The sequence below is a fragment of the Erpetoichthys calabaricus genome, chromosome 1 (assembly GCF_900747795.2).
Source record: "Erpetoichthys calabaricus chromosome 1, fErpCal1.3, whole genome shotgun sequence".
Classification (NCBI taxonomy): domain Eukaryota; kingdom Metazoa; phylum Chordata; class Cladistia; order Polypteriformes; family Polypteridae; genus Erpetoichthys; species Erpetoichthys calabaricus.
This window is the reverse complement of record NC_041394.2, coordinates 263,897,592-263,911,877: the sequence shown is the minus strand read 5'-3', so window position 1 is coordinate 263,911,877 and position 14,286 is coordinate 263,897,592. Positions and strand designations below refer to the sequence as shown.

The following is a 14,286-nucleotide window of genomic DNA, read 5'->3' as shown; positions in this document are numbered from 1 at the left end:
ATAAAATACCTGCACTAAGTAAGCTGGAGAAATCATAATACTCCTACTACATATCAAAAAAATGCTCTAACTATACACTGAATAGTTTATTTGCAAAAGTCTGTGCACTATTAAAAAAACTGCATAACACAGTGTAACAAATAATAAAACAGACGCTCATACCTTGCTTTTTCTGATCCAATTTCTTTTTTGCAACCGACACGTTTATTTTCAAACCATCATACTCTTTGACAGTTTTCAAAGCTTGCTCCGAGTCCTCCGGCAATGAAAAGGTGACAAACCCATAGCCTTTGCATTTACCGCTACCTAGACACAATACAAACTGAAGTATGTAATTCTCAATCAGGACATTAACAGCTTTAGTTAAAATATCTTTAATAACCTTAACTTTACATGCATCGAAAACGTATACACCCAAACCATTTTCTTTTATTACTACTACTTATGCCAACAAACATACACGAATCGCACCAGCGGAACACATAAATCATTTTCAGTGGACTTTTAATATCTGCATGAAATAGTTTAAATATACCTTTCTCCTTCACGACGAAGCATTCTCTAACTGGTCCAATGTCGCTGAACACCTCTTCAAGGCGGGCGCTAGTTGCAGAATCTGGCAAATTTCGAACAAACAATGTCGTGCTGGCCTTTGCCATTGTAACCTACGATACGTTAAGTTCGGTAAAATGGGTAAACGAAAAGCTCATTAATTTTGTATGAAATATCTCTCCGTTACTGTGGTTAAATGTATAAAATTTGCTCTTTTAAATCGAATAATATACGAACGATTCCAGTATTTAAAAGGCAGCAGTATAACTTTTGTTCTCTGGTGCCTTAACTTAATGTATTTTATTAGTTCTGTCAAGTGAAAAAAAATACAGCTGATCAGGTAAAATGTTTATAAACAACGTATCACTCGAAACGCGTGTTGAAACACGGACGTTGCCATGTTGGAATCAAACCGGAAGTTCAAGGCACATTTAGGCAGTAATGTCCTGTACGATGATTTTTTTCATCCCGGTAGATTAAACAGACGAGAGACGGAAGAGTTCCTACTTTCGTTCCCACTGGGGATTACTGGGGGTTAACGATGGACTAACTGTAATTTAGAATACCGACATTTAAGATTACTTCATTTTTCAGTAATTAATGCTTTGCTTACTTACATCAATGGCGTTATCCTTTCCTGCACTTCGATTTTTCTTAAGGTGTACTCTTTGACTATTGCACATATTTTGAATGTGGTCAAAAGTTGTAGCTGTAGACTTCATAATAATGCTATGACTCTGGAGAGATGTGTAGTAATTTACTGTAATTATAACATGCATAGGGCTCAGAAACAGCACGTTATCATTCCGAAACCTAAAACTAAACACTGAACATTACCTCATATAATTCCAAGAGGCTTGCGTGTTTCGTATTCTATAGCCGATTAACTCAAATTTCCCTTCTCGGGCAGGGATGGTGTATGAGCATGTGTGAGGAGGTAAAAAAATACTAACTAGATATGCTATATTAGCAGTCACCTCTATACATAGCATTGGCAGTGAAATCAAATGTTTTCATTGGTGGTGGTCTGTTCTTACTCTAATGTTAAACTATAGAACAGACCCCAAACAGATGGAAAGATTGCCAGTGTGTACTGTATGCTGTGTCATTCCTTTTGTAGCATTATTTGTATGAATATTAAATATCAATCAATACATACAAATAAATTAAAATGCAAATTAAATAGTCACAGAAACAAGCATAACTTAGCATGGGCCAGTCATGGTGACCATCTTCATCACTGTGCACTATAGCAGTCTCACTAGAGGATCACAAGTAGCTTGAATAGCATGTGCTGCTTCAGACATCTCTTCAAAACTTTATAACCACACAAGAGAGAATGTGAAGCATCATGTTTTGCTGCCTTGGTTTCATCATCATAATACACTGTAACTATAATGGGTATTATGGTGCCTCAAGGATGGAATGTTATAGGTTCAAACCAGTGTCAGTGACCTGGTGCACTGTCTGTGTAATGCTGAAATCGAATGAAGAAGTCTACACAAGATTATTCTCCTATGGCTGTAGTCAGTAATTGCTGACATTCTTTTTATTTGGTAAAATATTCAAATGGGGATGGGCAGTCCTTTGGCCTTGGAATGCCTTGCTCTGGGGTACCTAATTACAGTCCTGGAGGTCTGTAATGGCAACATGCTTTTGCTTTAACCTGTTTCTTAATTAGAAGCCGTTTATTTACCAATAAAGCAATATGTTTGTTTGGGATTGGTTTTAGTTAATGCGTTTGTTACAATTCAGAACACTTGATTGTCTTTTTTAGTTTAAAACTGCTGCATTTAAGCTGTAATTTTTGCCTGTTTTCATCACTTAATAAAAAAGTGCAAATGACAAAGGAAACACCAGCTCTCCAGCTTCTATTTAAACCTCTGTAGCATCAGGAAGTGTCTGTGTTAATGAAATCATTTTCCAACCCGCTATATCCTAACACAGGGTCACGGGGGTCTGCTGGAGCCAATCCCAGTCAACACAGGGCGCAAGGCAGGAACAAATCCCCGGCAGGGTGCCAGCCCACCGCAGGGCATACACGCACACACTAGGGACAATTTAGGATCGCCAATGCACCTAACCTGCATGTCTTTGGACTGTGGGAGGAAACCGGAGCACCTGGAGGAAACCCACGCAGACACAGGGAGGACCCAGGAAGCGAACCCAGGTCTCCTTAATGTGAGGCAAAAAACGCTACCACTGCGCAGTGCTGCCCATGTTAATAAAATGTTTTGATATACTGTAAATGAGACAGAATGAAAGTACTTCAAAATATAAGGATAAAGTTCTCAGAAAAAGAGACATAATTTTTGCCTTGGTAGAATGAAAACACTAACAAGCTATATAATTAAATATTATGTTTCATTATCTATTAGGCCCGACTTCTAATTATGAAAATGGTTGGAACGAAAAACCTGAAGCCGCTGTGGACCTCAGAAGACTATTGAGGACTCCATATTAAATTTTTATTTTCTTCAGCATCCTCACCAGCTGGTCTTGTTTTCCTCTCTTTCCTCTTTATTTATTAACTGGGACATTTCATTTTCATTTCAATAGTCTTCAAAAACACTTTTTAATTGCTCTTTAACCCTGTTGACTTATCGCGTATTAAATGTATAACACATGCATGTATGAAAATGCAGTATATGAATAAATGTTGTTGTGTGAGTATGATTGTGTGTAAGTCACCCCTCTGATGGACTGGAAACACATTTATGGTTGGTTCCTTTTGTCCAATACTACCAGGAATGAAGTTAAATGGGACTGAAAATGTTGCATACTTTTACTTACAGAGTCCTAAAACTGTGGAATGATCTACCTGCTAATATAAGAGGCACCCCTTTAGTCTCAGCTTTTAAATCCTGGCTGAAAACTGACTACTTCAGTTTAGTATACCCTGAGTACAGCTGCTGATTAGAAGTACATACTGCATCTGTATATGTTAGTCATTTGTATACAAATGTAAGTAACACAATAATTATGAACTGTTACTAACCTTCTTTTATTGTTTTCTTCTTGGTGTCATTCTGTGGCACTTGATACCACTGCTCTACTGCCAAGCTGTTTTCCTGCCCTTGGAAAGACACCTGAGATTCTGGTAACTTTGGAATCATCCGATTAACAGATTCTGTCATCAAATTAAGACAGCCCAGCACAAACTCTACTGTAAAATGCCCAGAAGGGGGTGGGTGGTCAGCTGGCTGAGGTCCAGGATGGTGATTGTCTGTTATAACTGACCATGGATCTCACAAGATGATTATCTTCTCCATAGATCCTTCTGATTGGAATTTTTGTTTTCCTCTTCTTCATTGTCAACTGGCCATAGTTCAACGATAATATTAAAAGAATGATATTGTTATGTATCATTTATGTTAATCAGTTTGAAACTGTTTTGTCTTTAAATGAATATGTGTTTGTGTGTATTCATTATATAATTAGCATTTTTGTACTTTGTAATTGTATTTACCCATGGTCTTGTTTCAGTGCTCTTGAGAAAGCTACTCATGCTTTTATCTTTTGTCACCTTGATTACTGCAACTCGCTGTATTCTGGGATTAGCAAATCCCTGATACGCAGGTTACAATTGGTCCAGAATGCTGCTGCTCGCTTTCTGGTTGGGGCAAGAAAGTCTGATTCTGTTTCTCCAATATTAGCTTCTTTACACTGGCTGCCTGTCAGTTTTCGAATTGATTTTGAAATCTTGTTGCTAGACTTTAAATCTTTACATGGGCTTGCTCCTGCCCATTTATCTGAATTGTGTGCTTTACACCAGCTGTCTAGATTGCTTAGATCTTCTGGTCAGTTGTCTGTTGTTCCTCGTACCAAGTGTAAAACTAAGGGGTTACAGGGCTTTTGCAGCTGTTGCTCCTCGCCTGTGGAACTCTTTACCTCATTACATAAAGGAGTCGTCTATAATTGAACTGTTCAAAACAAGATTAAAGACTCATTTCTATTCACTTGCTTTCTGTGACCTTCAGTAATACTGATGGTTTCCTCATTGTGATTCTATAATCTTACTTCTATTTATTATTTATTTTATTTATGTTCATTTATTTTATTTCTATTTATGTTAATTGTATGTTTTTTTTCTTCTTTTATTGTAAAGCACTTTGGCCACAGCATTCCTATGTTGTTTTAAATGTGCTATTTAAATAAATTGACATTGACCCTGTATTCAGTGAAGATCGCTATACAAAAATAATCAGCGACTGCAGAGTGATCATTTATTCTCCTGCACTTATCCTTGGAAATTAGTGTAAGCAGATCTCACACCTCATTTTTGGATACAACAGAAGGTCTTCTACAATCTTGGGGCTTTGTTTACTGGACTTTGCACCTGCCTTTTTACAGATAATCTGACTAATATGTTTGTGGATGTTGGGGTTTATTGAATCTTATTAACTGATGTCTGAAATTCTTATTTTTACTCTTATCATTATTAGTGATACATTTTTACATAGAAATATATAGAATTTATACATATAGAAAGTAAATGTATTCATAGTTTTTGCATTTTTTCTTCTAGTATTATTATTTATTGTGCTATGCTTATTTAATAAAAAGTTTGTCAGTGGCATGTTTTCTTGGCCATGTTGGATTTATCAACTATACCACTAGCAATAAATGTAATGCAATATGTAGTGCAACCTATTTAGAGAATAAAGTACATTTTTAAATCATAATGTACTTTCAGTCTGTATCTGAAAAGCTACCAGTTTGGAGGGCTGCATTTTGATACAGTGGTAGAACTGCTGCCTCGCAGTAAGGAGACCAGGGATTGCATCCTGGGTCCTCCCTGCATGGAATTTACATGTTCATCTCGTGTGCTTGTGGGTTTCCTCTGTGGACTCAGACCCCTTAATTGTTTCTTTTTTCCTTAATTAGCAGCCAAACAATAATGAGATACAAAACGAGCCAACACATGACCACCTAACCTGTATCCATCATGAGTGGTGGCTCTGAGGCTAGGGTTCTGCACTGGCAATCGGAAGGTTGCTGGTTCGAATCCCATAAATGCGAATAGGGACTCTGCTCTGTTGGGCCCTTGAGCAAGGCCCTTAACCTGCAATTGCTGAGCACTTTGAGTAGTGAGAAAAGAGCTATATAAATACAAAGAAATATTATTATTAATATCTTAAAAGAAAGAAGGTGAAGGTTTCAGTAATGTTGATCTGCTCAGGTCCACAAAACATTTTGACAATGTTCTTGGAAAAAAGAAAATCACAGTTTTGGAAATGTCTGATGTGGCAGAACAAGAACACCAACAAGTCCTGGAATTAAATAACGGGTTTAATTCACAGTAAGAATCAGCTTCTGCGTAAGAAACAGGTTGGAGTTTGAGGCTGGACTTGACTGATTATCTGCTCAGTAACATCTCATTTCTGTTTGGATGCCGTTTAAGGAAAAAATGAAGTAATTCAGTGGACTGAATCATAAAAAACAAGACAACCAAAATAAAGGAAAAAGAAGTCAATTGACAGCAAAAACTAGTCACTAATTAAGAAAAGGGTTAGAATGAAAATTTGCAGCCACAGTAGCACTCCAGGACTGGTTTCGGAGACCTCTGGTTTAAACATGATATCATAAAAATGGCAGATGTTTACAAAAGGCAGTAGTGAAGGAACATAGTGCACATCAGTGGCTATTAACCTTCTACAGAATATACAGTATATCATATTCATTGTCTGTTGTTGGTATTATACTGCTGGGGAGTAGTCTGTGAGAAACATGCAAGTAGGAATCTTGTAGTACTTTACGGACATGGTAATCAACTTGAACTTCTCTAGCCTAAAGACAAGGAAACGTCTAGTACAACTACATGAAATAATTCTGAATAGACAGAATGTATATACTATATATATATATATCTTCCAAATAGTATATTACTTTTGCTTATACAGTACAATCAAAATAATTTGTCTCAAAAAAGATCTGCATTAAATAACAACTACAGCCCTGTTTCTTCAGTGCCAATTACTCTGGTATTAAAAATAATAAAAAGGTCATTATTAAAACAACCAGGATTAATAACAAATCTCTCTTTATTCCCCATTTGAAAAGATAATAATAACACAAGTACTGCTAAATTTGATTTCCATCCACACTATGAAGTTCAAACACAGAACAAGGTCAACTCAAAGCAGCAATTGGATTTAATTGTGTGACTGGCTGTACTGAATATCTGCAGGCACTACAGCCCACCAGGACTGATGTCAAGTACCCCACAATAAGATAGTACAGATGCTAGTAAACAAGAAGTTCATTAAACCTTGACTTTAATAGAGGTAACATTTGATTAAGAGATGACTCTTAGTGAAAACCTCCTGACAGAATTAAGTACCTTACTGATTCCATTATAGGAACATGGCTGGACAGAAGCCAATAACGTTACATCCACATCACAGTGCATCTCCTGTCAACACAGTGTTTCTCATAAAAATTTGCAAAGGACAATTTACAATTGCAATTGCTGTCAAATGTGCTTCTGCATTGTTGTGTATGATAGGTGTAATGCACGGGTGTTGGAGAATTGCCTCCCAGACTCACCTGAGGTATGCAATACCACTGCTGAATGAGTGGAGGTACTGTCACTAATGGTACAGTCTCTTTTTCTCTCTACAGTGCTGAGAAGACACCCAGTGATTGCAAATGATCCTGAGAAGCTCCGTGACTTCTGGTCAGGGCAGTATAAAACCATATATCTCTGGAAGAAGGCATCATCACATTTTGGACTTGAGCCATCACAGGACAGAATTCTCCAAAGTCAGACCTGTTCTACTGAGCCTTTTGAGGCACATTCGGCAAGTTTTTTCTGTATCTAATTCACAGGGTTTACTCATTCCTCAACCACAGCTGGACCCTTCAACTTCACCAGAAACTTATGTGGATCAGTCGGGATTAAAACCAGAACACGATTGCCCTTTTTGAATTCACAAAGTTTGCACTTTTTATCATAATTATGTTTCAGTGCTTCCTGTTTGTGCTGCAGATGCTCCAAAGCAATTGAGGAAAATTATCTTCTGCAGTAAAAATCCAAAAATTTAAACTGTCACGATCTCCATGCAACCTTACAGATCTTAAGCAGTTTGTACACGAAGACTCAAGGCTGTTAAGGTGCATCTACTACATATGGACTTGAAGGGGTTGAATACTTATGCGGTCAGTTGTTTTGGTGTTTTTGTAACTAAGTTAAATCACTTTGCAGATTTGTTTTCACTTTGACATTAAACAATCTTTTTCTGTTGGTCAATATCAAAAAAGACAACTTAAATCTACTTCATTTAATTATGAAATGTGAAAATATCCAACAGGTTGAATACTTTTTATACAGTTAGGTCCATAAATATTTGGACACAGACAACTTTTTTCTAATTTTGGTTCTGTACATTACCACAATGAATTTTAAATGAAACAACTCAGATGCAGTTGAAGTGCAGACTTTCAGCTTTAATTCAGTGGGGTGAACAAAATGATTGCATAAAAATGTGAGGCAACTAAAGCATTTTTTAACACAATCCCTTCATTTCAGGGGCTCAAAAGTAATTGGACAATTGACTCAAAGGCTATTTCATGGGCAGGTGTGGGCAATTCCGTCGTTATGTCATTATCAATTAAGCAGATAAAAAGCCTGGAGTTGATTTGAGGTATGGTGCTTGCATGTGGAAGATTTTGCTGTGAACAGACAACATGTGGTCAAAGGTGTGCTCCATGCAGGTGAAAGAAGCCATTGTGGACACTTTTTGTGACTGAAGACAGAGAAGAAAATTAAAATTAGTAAAAACCTTTTATTGATACATACCAGGCAAGGGTAAAATGACAGAGAAATACAGTCCTAGGACACCGCACTTCATCTGCCTCGAGCGCAGATATCCTTGCTCTTTTATACCTTTCTAGTCTCCTGATCGTTGACCATGTAAGCAATAAAAATAGCGTCCTGACTCATTTTGTATTATTCCAATTGGTAAAGTCCTTACCCTAAAGGTATATTTTCTTGTCACACACATCATTGAAAGAAAACTTCCAGAAAGTATACATGCTTTTTGTCACGTACGCAAAACACAAACAAGTTTGATCATTCTGTTCTATTTTCTGTACTTACATACATTTTGTTCAATTACATCATTTTATGTTTTTACACTCCTCCCTTTTTGAACAAAATGATGTGGGCAGTAGAATTAAATTGAAATGGTTGATGAAGGGGAAGGGGGGGGGAAATCGGATGGGGAGGAGAAAATGGAAGAAGCTATACGAGACATGTGCTCCTCATGTAGCATATATGCCCTTTCCATAGAGGCAGTAAAGTACTTAGATAGAGATCACCACCCATCCTTGGGTAGCCTGAGAGGGTGCGGGTAACAGTCAACAGAAAAAGTATTTTTAAGATAGCCATTTCTTGCAATGCGATGCGTGGATCCAGGCAGGCAGTCCTTCAACTTTCACGGCGTGTGGTGTGGATAGAAGAATTTGGAATGGTCCTCTCCACCTAGGCTGATTCCAGTGTTTCCTCCGAGTATCTCGAACCAGGATCCAGGTGCCCAAGGGAATTGGTAAATCCTTGGAAAGGGGGCTGGTCCTCCAGGCTTGATTAACCTGCTGGTGGATTTCCTTCAACGAGGTTCGCAGACCTGCAAGACTAGAGAGAAGATCATTGTCCACAGTATGCAAATTCACATTTCCTACAACCATGCCAATGGGCATGGGACGTCCGGTCAGAATCTCAAACGGCGATAGTCCCAGTTGTCGGTGTGTCCGTCCCCTTAGTCCCATTAAAGCTAAGGGTAGTGCATCCGGCCATGATAAATTAGTTTGTTCACAAATTTTTGCGAGTTTAGCTTTTAAAGTGCCATTGCATCGTTCTACGATGCCTCCGCTTTGGGGATGGTATTTACAATAATGGTGCACATTAATTTGGAGCCAGGTGGTTAATTCATTTATAACGGAGTTCACAAAATGAGTGCCATTATCTGTTTGTAACTTTTGAGGGATACCCCATCTTGGAATAATCTCTTTAATTAGTGCGTTAGCTACTGTTTTGGCATCGTTGTGTTTTGAAGGGAAAGCCTCTACCCATCGGGAGAACACATCGACAATCACAAGACAATATTGGTACCCTTTAGACGGGGTTAGTTCAATGAAATCCATTTGGAGGTGTTCAAACGGACCCATTGGATTAGGGGTAACGGCGGGACTTACCTGGGTACCTTTTCCCACATTAAACTTTTGACATATTGCACAGCGTCTGCAAAATTGCTCTGCATATGTAGAGAAACCTACAGCTTCCCAATGTTTTTCAACATCTCGAACCATGGCATCTCTACCTGCATGATCGAGGCCATGGGCGATTTTTGCCATTCCTGGGAAAGAGGCTTTTGGGAGAAAAGGTTTGTTAGTGTGTTTATGAGTCCAGACTCCATCAGAGAGGGACCCTTCTTTGGACCATTTTCTCCTTTCGATATCCGTGGCTGCACTCTGTAAAGAAATAATTTGATTATCAGGGTCCTGGTCATTTCTCTGTTGGAATAAAGAAATTGGTGTGTTATTATATGCAGCCTCTTTAGCAAAGTGGTCAGCTAATTCATTTCCTTTGCTAACAGGATCCTGTTTTCCTGTGTGAGCTTGACATTTAACAATCGCTAGCTTCAATGGTTTGGTTATAGCTTCTAAAAGGGATTCGATCAATTTCTGATGTTGGATGGGTTTGCCAGTACTGGTCTTAAATCCCCTTAGTTTCCATAGTGCTCCATGATCATGGCAGACTCCAAAAGCATACCTGGAATCCGTATAAATTGTTACGATCTTCCCTTCGGACAGCTGACATGCTCGAGTGAGTGCTACGAGTTCAGCTGCCTGTGCACTCAAGCTTGATGAAATTCCATTTGCTTCCAGCAGGCGGTCCCCTTGGACCACTGCGTAACTGGTTGAGGGTGCTCCATTTTTCAATCGCAAGGAACATCCATCCACAAAAATCATTTCTCCAGTTTCTAAAGGTGTTTCCTGTAGATCTACTCTAGGTTTTACAACCTTTGCTATTTCATCATGGCAATTATGTGGTTCTCCTTCGTTGTTAATTGGGAGAAGAGTGGCTGGATTTAAAGTGGAGCATCTTTCAATTGTAACATTTGACAAAGTACAGAGTACATTCTGATAGTGTATTGCCCTAGCAGTAGTGAGATGTGAAGTTTTGGCTTGTACTAGGATAGAATGTACAGCGTGAGGCACTTTAACTGTTAGGGGGCTCATGAGAACTACATCCGTGCTTGCTAATACAGCTTCTGTTGTTGCAGCCACAGCACGAAGACACGGAGGAAGTTCTGCAGCCACTGGATCCAGTTTTTTAGAAAAATAAGCCACCGGTCTTTGTTTATCTCCATGTTGTTGCGTCAGTACTGCATTCATAAATCCCTGCTTTTCGTCCACGAACAAAGTGAATGGACGAGAATGATCAGGCAAACCAAGCGCGGGCGCAGATAGAAGAGCAGTTTTGAGGTCACAGAGAGCCTTCTCAGCCTGTTCATTCCATTGGACCTGGCCAGAAAGGGGGATGCCAGGAGTATTAGCCAATTGTTGCAACGGCTGTGCTCTTTCAGTAAAATTTAGAACCCACTGTCTGCAGTAGCCCAGAATACCTAAAACAGACATAACCTGTTGTTTTGTGACCGGTCTAGGAAGATTTTGGATGGCTGTAATGCGATCGCTAGAGAGAGCTCTTGTTCCATACGTAATGTCATGACCTAGATATTTTACAGTTGTTTTGATTAGCTGCAGCTTAACTTTAGAAACTTTATGGCCATTGTCCCCCAAAAACAGCAACAATTTCTGGGTATCTTTTGTACAATCTTCTTCCGTAGCGCTACATATCATTTCCATCTACATACTGTATCAATGTACTACCTCTTTCCGGCCAAAAGCCTTCTAAATTTTGGGCAAGAGCTTGTTCATATACACAAGGGGCTTCAGTGTATCCCTGAGGCATGACGGTCCATGTCCAACGGCGGTACCGCGTTTGACGAGATCGGAATGTACGGCGGAGATGCCAGCCTCTGCTTCGGGAGACAGAGGATATTGGGCACGGTGCGGGCGGAAGGAGGATTTCGGGTGGATCACCAGAGGCTCACAATGGGCTATCCTTCCATAATCATTCTTTCCCTGGGACCATAGTGAATCAGGGAGCATAGAGAGCCAAGAAGGGAAAGTGGTTTGCAATGAACAAGCAAAAGAGGAAGGACGGCACAAAGCGCGATGTACTAAAAAATCAGTTTGAAACACCACTTTAGTTATTAAACGGTCAGGAGTATCAAAAATACCTGGAGTAACTTGTAACCAGTCTGTTCTTTCAAGGCATTTTTCTACCCATGGTCCTATTTCCCCCCATTTAACAGTGCGTGATTTAGCTAAGGAAATATGAGGCACTGAGCCGCCAAGATAATATATATGCTGTGAGCATGTAAGATGAACAGAAGCAGCTGCCTTTGTGGATGAAATAAAAACACAGGAGATGTGAAGGGTTTCGGGGCAAGTACCAGAAGTAAGGAAAGATTCTAGCCAGGGGGTGTCTACTTCTATAGGGAAGTATTGGGCAGTACAGTGTAAAATGTCAGGGGCCTGTAAATTGGGAAAGAGACAAGGGGAAAAAGAGTGTAGGGCTTTGAGGAGAATGGTGTGTGGGGAAATATCTAAAGTCCAAGCTGCAAAAGAGGGTTTGGGGTAAGGGGCAATTTGACACAACAACTTGGGGGTTGAACAGAAAAAACCTTTGTCAGTCATAGAAATAGAAAGAGAAAGTTTTGTCATGAGATCTCTTCCTAAAAGGTTAACTGGACAGAGCTGATTCAAAAGAAAACGATGCAGTAAGGTATGTCCGCCAGGACGTGACTGGACTTGAAGAGGTTTTGATACTTGAAGAAGGTGAGGTTGTCCAGAAGCAGTAAGCACAGTAACAGTCTCGTTCGAGGCAGGGACCTTTGCCAGCGAGAGGGTAGATCGAGTGGCACCAGTGTCGATTAAGAAAATAGTCTCAGTGCCATCAACGAACAATGTCAGTAAAGGATCAGTCTCTGAATTATGGGTGAGCAAAGGTAGTTGAAAAGAGTGGCTGGAGGTCCCTGCGTTTTCCTATGGCCAGTATTGTTGGTCAGGGGTGTCAGAAAAAACAGGTGGAATAAGGGGGCTGTTGCTGTCTGTGAGGGCACTCCCGACGAAAATGTCCAGTTTCACCACAGGCGTAGCAAGAGTAGGAATTAGCATTGGAATTAAAGGGAGAGGGAATAAAAGGATTCTTATTGTGGTCAACAGGAGGAGCTCTAAAACCACCTCGTCCTCTTCCTCGTCCTCGTCCCCTTCCTCTAAGGCCATATCCTCGGCCTCGGTCAGGAGTATTCCTGGTATAATAGTTCATCTGTGCTGCCAATAATTTGGCATGAGAGTCCGATTCCTTCTGCTTAGTTTGTTTTTCGGCATGTTCAGCATGTCGTTTGACTTCATCAAACGTGGCACTTTCCCACTCAATACAGGAAGTGCGGACCTTGTTTTGTATATCAAGGCGCAAACCGGAAACAAAAGGTGGAACTGCAGCATGGGTGCGGTCATCAACATTTTCCAAGCCCGAGTGATTAGCCATAAGGTCTTGAATCCTATGTGCCCATTCATCAACCGTCTCGTCTCTCTTTTGTTTTGCAGCAGAAATAGGGACCAGTCCGTTCCTTTTTTATATTTTTTCTGCAATATTTTGTCTCAACGCCTCCCATTGTGGGTTAAATTCGCCTTCTCCACCTATCCCCTGTCCTCGAGTTAAAGCTGGGTTCCATACCCATGGAACGTCATTGCGGACACCCCTGCTAACAGTGGCCCATGTGGTCCCAAGCTTTCGACGAAGTACCTGGGTCCATTCAGCAGCGTTAGGCTTATACATGCTATCTAACTGATCAAGTTGTTCAACAAATTTTAGTCCTCCTACTTCCTTTGGATCTGGAAGTGCATTCACGACATCCTTTAGTTCTTGGATGTCCCAGTTCCGATTTATCATAACTGTTGTGGGATTTTGGGGTCCGGCTGGATGGGCAGGGTTATAATGAGGATTGGGAACTTCTATTAAAGGGCAAGTAAGTAAAGGTGAAGGATCAGAAGAGAAAAAAGTTGGAGCTGGTTTGTGACTGGAGGTTTGACTTCGAGTGCATTTGGAGACGGGGGTTTGTCTAGTACAGGGTGGGTCATCACGATGGGTAGAGGGGTCATAGTGATCTGTGCCTGGGGAATCATCAGGGGAAACTTCTGCTAGTTGTAGTGCAGGGGGGGCAGTCGGAATGGGGGATAGAGGAGGGGATAATGGAGGTGCCTGAGGTTGGTACTGAGGAGAGAAAAAATAATAGGATAAAGGGGGTCTTTATTTGGATTATTCTTCCTTTTCCTCCCATCTGCCTGTGGTTCAGTGCCTGTCTGAACTTTCTGTAATGTAATTAGTAATTCCTCTTTCTCCTTTTTAGCCTTTCCCTCATTTGCCCGCAACAATTCATTCTGTTTCTGTACTGCTTCTAAATTTCTGTCTTTTATTACTAATTCCCATCTATCGAACATATCCATTCGATACGGTCCACTATTATAACAATCCTGCTTATTCCTACACAGGATCTTCCTAGTTTCCTGTATTTCACTTACATCTCCTGTCCCCTTTATCGGCCAACGCCCACCACTCTGTCTATTCCATTTCCTACATGCCTTCTTGAAATCTAAACCTGT

The 14,286-nt window shown here is 40.1% G+C and overlaps 2 protein-coding genes across 3 annotated transcripts in view; both read right to left on the bottom strand.

Annotated features, from left to right (window-relative positions):
* The window catches only part of rbm28 (RNA binding motif protein 28), an 83,781-nt gene extending 82,714 nt beyond the window's left edge, over positions 1 to 1,067 (bottom strand). Inside the window, exons 1-2 of the mRNA XM_028814853.2 lie at positions 536 to 1,067; positions 163 to 306 (exon numbers count right to left, since the gene is read on the bottom strand). Of these exons, the coding sequence (XP_028670686.1) occupies positions 163 to 306; positions 536 to 659 (268 nt within the window). The 5' untranslated portion in view covers positions 660 to 1,067. The remainder of the gene's footprint in view (positions 1 to 162; positions 307 to 535) is intronic.
* Positions 1,068 to 6,131: 5,064 nt separating this feature from the next.
* si:dkey-5i3.5 (uncharacterized protein LOC565091 homolog) overlaps positions 6,132 to 14,286 on the bottom strand; it is a 103,224-nt gene continuing 95,069 nt past the window's right edge. For both annotated transcript variants that reach the window (XM_051930388.1, XM_051930384.1), the window contains exon 5: positions 6,132 to 7,258. The gene's annotated coding sequence lies outside the window, so the exon portion shown is untranslated. The remainder of the gene's footprint in view (positions 7,259 to 14,286) is intronic.